The sequence below is a fragment of the Dipodomys ordii genome, unplaced genomic scaffold, assembly GCF_000151885.1.
Source record: "Dipodomys ordii isolate 6190 unplaced genomic scaffold, Dord_2.0 Scaffold153, whole genome shotgun sequence".
Taxonomy (NCBI): Eukaryota; Metazoa; Chordata; class Mammalia; order Rodentia; family Heteromyidae; genus Dipodomys; species Dipodomys ordii.
This window is the reverse complement of record NW_012267369.1, coordinates 1,528,094-1,534,893: the sequence shown is the minus strand read 5'-3', so window position 1 is coordinate 1,534,893 and position 6,800 is coordinate 1,528,094. Positions and strand designations below refer to the sequence as shown.

The following is a 6,800-nucleotide window of genomic DNA, read 5'->3' as shown; positions in this document are numbered from 1 at the left end:
TGGGGGCTGGGAAGGTGGCTCAGTGGTAGAGCGCTTGCCTTGCATGCCTGAGGCCCTGGGTTCGATTCCTCAGCACTACATAAGCAAAAAGAAAAAAGCCGGAAGTGGCGCTGTGGCTCAAGGGGTAGAGCGCTAGCCTTGAGCTGAAGAGCTGAGGGACAGCGCCCAGACCCAGACTTCAGGCCCCACGACCGGACCCAAAAAAAAAAAAAAAAAGACAACATGGGCTGGGAATGTGGCTCAGTAATAGAGCACTTGCCTTAGCACTCATGAGGCCCTGGGTTCGATTCCTCAGTTCCACATAAACAGAAAAGTCTGGAAGTGACACTGTTGTCAAGTGCTAAGAGCGCCAGCCTTGAGCAAAAGAAACTCAGGGACAGCGCCTAGGCCCTGAGTCCAAGCCCCTGATAAGAAATACAGGAAGATTGTGACTTGCCATATAAGTGGTTGACAATTGAGACAGGTCCAGCAGTCTCCTCACTCCATAAAAAGATATTGGAACCTTGAGGAGAGAAAGTTGGTCTCCCAAACAGCCCAAGACTGTGTCAGTGGTATGGATTTGCTGAAGTTGTGTTTGACTATAGGTCTGTAATAAGTTTTGTTACAATGGCTAGGGTTTATTCAGGTAGCTAATGGCTCAAGCATTAATCCTAACTATGCAGTAAGCTGAGAGCACAAGGATCCCAGTTCAGAGCTAGCCTAGGCTGAAAAGTCTGAGAGACTTTATTTCCCAATTAACCGCAAAAAGCCAAACTAGAGATGTGACTTAAGTGGTAGAATACAGCTGTGAGCAAGGAAGCTGAGATTCCAACATTCTGAGTTCAAGCTCCAATAGTGACAAAAAAAGAAAAAAGAATTGCTTGGTTTCTTAATTTGATACTTTTTCTCAAACCTGTAAATTATAAAAATTAGAAGCATTTCAGCAGTTCATTCATCCAAATCCCAACGGCCATCTCCAGTATAGATTGCAAATTTGCATTGAAAACCACTGATTTGCAAATTACTTCCTCTTTCATTTTCTACCTTAAGGACAGTGGCAAAGATGACTTATGCTAAGCAATTTTTTCAGTATTTTGACCTCTCATCTATATTGTGTCCCTGGCTCTCACCTTTGGATTTGGTTTACAATTGTCCAGTGAACACACTTGAGTTAAAAGAGACCAATAGGCCGGCGGCCAGTGGTTCACAGCTATAATCCTTACTACACAGGAGGCTGAGATTTGAGGATCTTGCTTTGAAGCCAGCCCAGGCAGGAAAGTCCCTAAGTCTGATCTCCAATTAACCATCAAAAGGCCAGAAGTAGAGCTGTGGCTCAAGTGGTAGAGTGATAGCCTTGAGCAAATGAAGCGCAGGGACAGTGCCCAGGCTTGAATTCAAGCCTGAGGAGGGCCACCACAAAAAAAGGAGGGAATTTATAGGAACCTCTGCAAATAAGGATGTTTGTGAGTGAAGGGAATTGGGAATTAGTGGGTACTGAAGGAAATAGGGTGAGTTTTATAAGGAGCACAATGGAGGGGTTGTGTGTAAACAAAAGGAAATCTTTCTGAGATATTGCCGTTGTTGATTCCTTTCTTTTTGTTGTTGTTGTTGGGCAGGGCTTGAACTCTGGGCCTGGGCGCTGTCCCTCAGCTCTTCAGCTGAAGGCTAGCGCTCTACCACTTGAGCATCAGCCCTATTTCCAGCTTTTTCTGCTATGTCGTGCTGTGGAATCGAACCCAGGGCCTCATGCATGCAAGGCAAGCACTCTACCACTGAGCCACCTTCCCAGCCCTGTTTATTTATTTATTGTTGGTCTTAGGGCTTGAACTTTGGGGCCCAGGCTCTGTCCCTCAGCTCTTCAGCTCAAGGCAGTTGCTCTACCACTTGAGCCACAGCGCCACTTCCAGTTTTGTTTTTTTTTTCTGGTGGTTAATCGGAGATAAGAGTCTTTTGGACTTTCCTGCCCAACCTGGCTTTGAATGGTGATCCTCAGATCTCAGCCTCCTGAGTAGCTAGGATTATAGGTGTGAGCTACCAGTGCTGGCTTAAAGCTGTTTTTTAACTAGGCTTCCCTTCTTTTTTTTTTTTTTTTCTGTTTCTTTGTTTTACTTTGCTGGTCCTGGGACTTGAACTTAGGGCCTAGGTACTGTCCCTGAGATTCTTTGTGCTCAAAGCTAGCACTTTACCACTTGAGTACCACATTTTCTGAGTATTTGAGTTTAAGAGTCTCACGGACTTTTCTGCCCAGGCTGGCTTCCGAGATCCTCAGATCTCAGCCTCCTGAGTAGCTAGGATGACAGCAGTGAGCCATCAGTACCCAAGCTTACTTGTTTGTTTGTTTGTTGCTTTTCTTGCTAATGTACTCTGGGGCCTTGAGCCCTCATTTTTTCACTCACAGCTAGCCTTTTACCACTTGAGCCACGTCTCCGTTTCCAGCTTCAGCTCTTTAATTAGCGATAACAGTCTCTTTGAAGCCAGGTGCTTGTAACTCACGCCTGTAATCCTAGTTGTTGAGAAGGCTGAGATCTGAGAATCGTGATTTGAAGCCAGCCCAGGCAGGAAAGTCTGTGAGACGCTTATCTACAATAAACTACTCAGAAAAAGCCAGAAGTGACAATTGGGCTCAAGTAATAGAGTGCTATCCTTCAGCACAAAGAGGCTCAGGGACAGCACCCAGGCCCTGAGTTCAAGCCCTAGGACCAGCAAAAAAAAAAAAAAAAAAAGTCTCTTGGATTTGTCTGTTTGGACTATCTTTGTGCCAGAATTCTCAGATCTCAGCCTTCTAAGTAGCTAGGATTATAGGCGAGAGCCACTGGTACTAGGCTGTGTTTTTTTGTTCTTTGTTTTTGTCCTGGGCTTGAACTCAAGACTTGGGCACTGTCCTTGAGCTGCTTTTGCTCAAGGCCAGCACTCTACCACTTAAGCCACAGTACCACTTCTGGCCTTTTCTGTTTATGTGGTTTTGAGGTATTGAACCGAGGTCTCACACGTGGTAAGCAAGCATTCCACCTCTAAGCCACATTCCCAGCCCTGTGGTTTGGTTTTTAACATAGGGTCTTACTGTAAGCCCTGGCTGTCTTTGAATTTGCACTACTTCTGCCTCTACCTTTCTAGTGCTGGGATTATAGGCCTGAGCCCCATGCCTAGATGACCCTTTCCCATTGAATCATCTTGTAGTCTTTGCATTTCAACAGTAGTGACAGTGTAGTACATGTACTAAGTTTGCTTTTTTAAATTTCAGATGGTGTTCTTGATATTAACGTCTTTTCTGTGGCAGGACTCAGACTCGTCAGAGCGGGTCATTGCTCTCATGCGATGGGGCTTGGTCCCTTCATGGTTCAGAGAAGGTGACCCTTCTAAGCTGCAGTTCAACACCACCAACTGTCGTAGTGACACTATGATGGAGAAACGATCGTTCAAGGTAGGTGGAAGGCACATTCTCTCTCTCTCTTTCTACACAAATGCACATGTGCACACGTTTGTAATGAGTACTTTGCATGCCTGAGAAATAAAGAAAGATCCCAAGGAATATTCCCAGTTGATAATATTGAATACTGTTCTGTTTAGTAACAGACAAATAGGCCAGTAACAGACAAATAGGCCAAAACTGATTTCAAACAGTTGTCTTCTATGGCTTGGCTGTGCTCAACTGCCAACTTCTTTGGAAGTTCTGATGTGCTTGTAATCAGATGACAGGTGGAAGTGGATGTCAGGACGGCTTCTTCTTTTTTTTTTTTTTTTGGTCGGTCATGGGGCCTGAACTCTAGGCCTGGGCGCTGTCCCTCAGCTCTTCACCTCAAGGCTAGCACTCTACCCCTTGAGCCACCTTCCCAGCCCAACGGCTTCTTTTTTTTGTTGTTTTTTTTTTTTGGTCGGTCGTGGGGCCTGAACTCTGGGCCTGGGCGCTGTCCCTCAGCTCTTCAGCTCAAGGCTAGCACTCTACCACTTGAGCCACAGCGCCACTTCCGGCTTTTTTCGTTTTTGCTTATGTGGTGCTGAAGAATCGAACCCAAGATCTCATGCATGCAAGGCAAGCGCTCTACCACTGAGTCACCTTCCCAGCCCAGGATGGCTTCTTTACCCATGCCTCATAATTGGGCTAGAACATCTGGAAGCCTTTCCATGTATTCAAGCCTGAAGCATCTGGGTAGATATGCTTCAGTATGCCTCAGTTACCACAGAGAAGGTAAGACAGAGTTATACAGCTGTGACCTGGCCTCGGCCTCCACACAGCATCCCTCCTCCTACTGCTGTCTGTCCGTTAGGCAGAGCCTGCTGGTTCAGGACAGGAGGCTGCAGGGCCCAGGGTGTGTGTGCTAGGAGCCAGCTTCAGAGATGGCTACCGTGTGTACCACTGGTTACAGAAGAACTGGTCACTTGCATACACGTTATTTCAGCCTTTCAACATGTGTGTGACTGAGTGGGGAGACATTAACTTCTCTCAGGATGAAGTTTGGAAGTCTAGGTCCTTGCCTAGTGTTCCAAGGTCTTAGATTCCATCCCAGCACTAGTGAAGAAAAGGAAGAAAGGTAATTCCTTTAAGATCATCTTAGACCTGAAGTTTGGGGTATTTTCTTGTTTTGTTGCTGCTGCTGCTGGTGGTAGTGGTCCTGGTGCCTCAAACTCCTCTTGCTCAGCTTTCTTGCTCACAGCTGGCACTCTACGAGTCATTTGAGTCACACCTCCAATCTGGCATTTTGCTGGTTAGATGGAGAAAAAAGTCTCATAGAGCCAGGCTAATGTAGCTCATACCTGTAAACCTAACTACTCAGGAGGCTGAGCTCTAGGGATCAAGGGTCAAAGCCAGCCCAAGCAGATAAATCAGGGAGACTTCTATTTTCAAATAACTAGCAGAAAGCCAGAAGTGGAGGTTTAGCTCAAATGATAGAGTGCCAACCTCGAGTGAGAAATCTGTGAGGCCAAGTTCAAGTCCCAGTACTTGGCAGGAGAGGGCTCTCGGATTTCACAGCCTGGGCTAGCTTCAAACTGAGAGCTCAGCCTCCTGATAGCTAGGATTACAAGCCTGAGCCGCTGGCACTTGCTCATTTTATTTTTGTTGTTGCTGGTCTTGGGGCTTGAACTCAGGGCTTGGGAGCTGTTCCTGAGCTTCTTTGTGCTCAAGGCTAGTACTCTACCACTTGAGCCTGCTCCACTTCTGGCTTTTCTGAATAGTTTATTATAGATAAGAGTCTTATGGACTTTCCTCCCTGGGCTGATTTTGAACTGTGATCCTCAGCTCTTAGCCTGCCAAGTAGCTAGGATGACAGGTGTGAGCCACTAGCACCCAGCTTACCATCCTACTTTCTGTCTCCATGTACTTAACTGCTCTAGATAGCTCATCAAAATAGAATTGTAAAATGTTTTCCCTCTTGTGGCTTTTGCTTCACTAAAAAAAAATGTCTTCAGGTTTTATCTACATTATGTAGCATGTATCAGACTTTTGAGAAGTTTTTTTTTTTTTTGGTCGGTCATGAGGCTTGAACTCTGGACTTGGGCACTGTCCCTGTGCTCTTCAGCTCAAGGCGAGCACTCCGCCGCTTGAGCCACAGCACCACTTCTGGTTTTCTAGTGGTTAATTGGAGATAAGAGTCTCACGGACTTTCCTGCCCAGGCTGGCTTTGAACCGTGATCCTCAGTTCTCAGCCTCGTCTGTAGCTAGGATTGCAGGCTTGAGCCACTGGCGCCCAGCTCTGAATAATATTTTGTTTGAATAATGTTTCATTCACCTTTTGTTATCCATTTATCAATGGGGAGGGGAGATGCATTTTGAGCTCACCTGTTGACAATTGTGAATAATGCTGCTATAAATATGGGTGTACAAATATCTGTCCAAGTTATGCCTCTAAAGTTTATTTACTTGCTGTCTTTATTATTTTGTCTGGTCAGTTGTGGGGCTTGAACTCTGGCCTGGGCTCTGTCCCTGAGCTTTTTCCCTCAAGACTAGCACTTTGGGTCATAGTACCATTTCTGGTTTTCTGCTGGTTAATTGAAGATAAGAGTTTCACAGGACTTTCTTGCCTGAGATAGTTTTAACCAGCTATCCCCAGATCTCAGTCTCCTGGAGCTAGGATTATAGGTATGAACCACCAGTGCCTGGCTTTTATTATTGTTAAAGTAATTTATATTTGAGGTCCTGGGTACTGAACTTAGTGTGTTGTATATGTTAGGCAAGTGCTGTATACTTGCTACACTCCAACTCCAGTAATATTTCTGTTTACATGTTTACTTACTTTGGTAGTACTAGGGTTTGAACTTGGGGCCTTATGCTTACTAGGCATGCATTCTTCCCACTGAGCCACACCTACAGTGGTTATTTTGGGGAGAGAGTCTCACTGCCTGTCCAAGCACATGCTGGGGACAGTGCCTATTGTGAGGCTCCCCATCATAACTCGGGTCATAGATGTGTGCCACCACACCTCTCGAAGCCTGGGCTGGCTTCGAACTGAGATCTTCCTGATCTCAGCTTCTCAAGTAGCTAGGATTACAGGCCTGACTCACCAGAAGACTGAGATCTGAGCATCATAGTTTGAAGCCAGCCTGGGCAGAAAAGTCCATGAGATTCTTACCTCCAGTGAACCACTCAGAAAAAGCCAGAAGGGGTACTGTGGCTCAAGTGGTAGAGCGCTAGCCTTGAGCACAAAAGTAGCTCAGGCCTCAAACCTCAGGACCAGGAAAAACAAAAACAGAATGACATCCCCAGCCTTGAACCTGAGATTTTTTTTTTTTTTTTTTTTTTGTCGGTCGTGGGGCTTGAACTCTGGGCCTGGGCTCTGTCCCTCAGCTCTTCAGCTCAAGGCAAGCGTTCTACCACTTGAACTACA

General features: G+C 45.9%; 1 protein-coding gene across 1 annotated transcript in view; it reads left to right on the top strand.

Moving 5' to 3' along the window:
- Positions 1-3,247: 3,247 nt before the first annotated feature.
- Hmces (5-hydroxymethylcytosine (hmC) binding, ES cell-specific) overlaps positions 3,248-6,800 on the top strand; it is a 13,258-nt gene continuing 9,705 nt past the window's right edge. Inside the window, exon 1 of the mRNA XM_013032341.1 lies at positions 3,248-3,400. Coding sequence (XP_012887795.1) covers positions 3,290-3,400 — 111 coding nt within the window. The 5' untranslated portion in view covers positions 3,248-3,289. The remainder of the gene's footprint in view (positions 3,401-6,800) is intronic.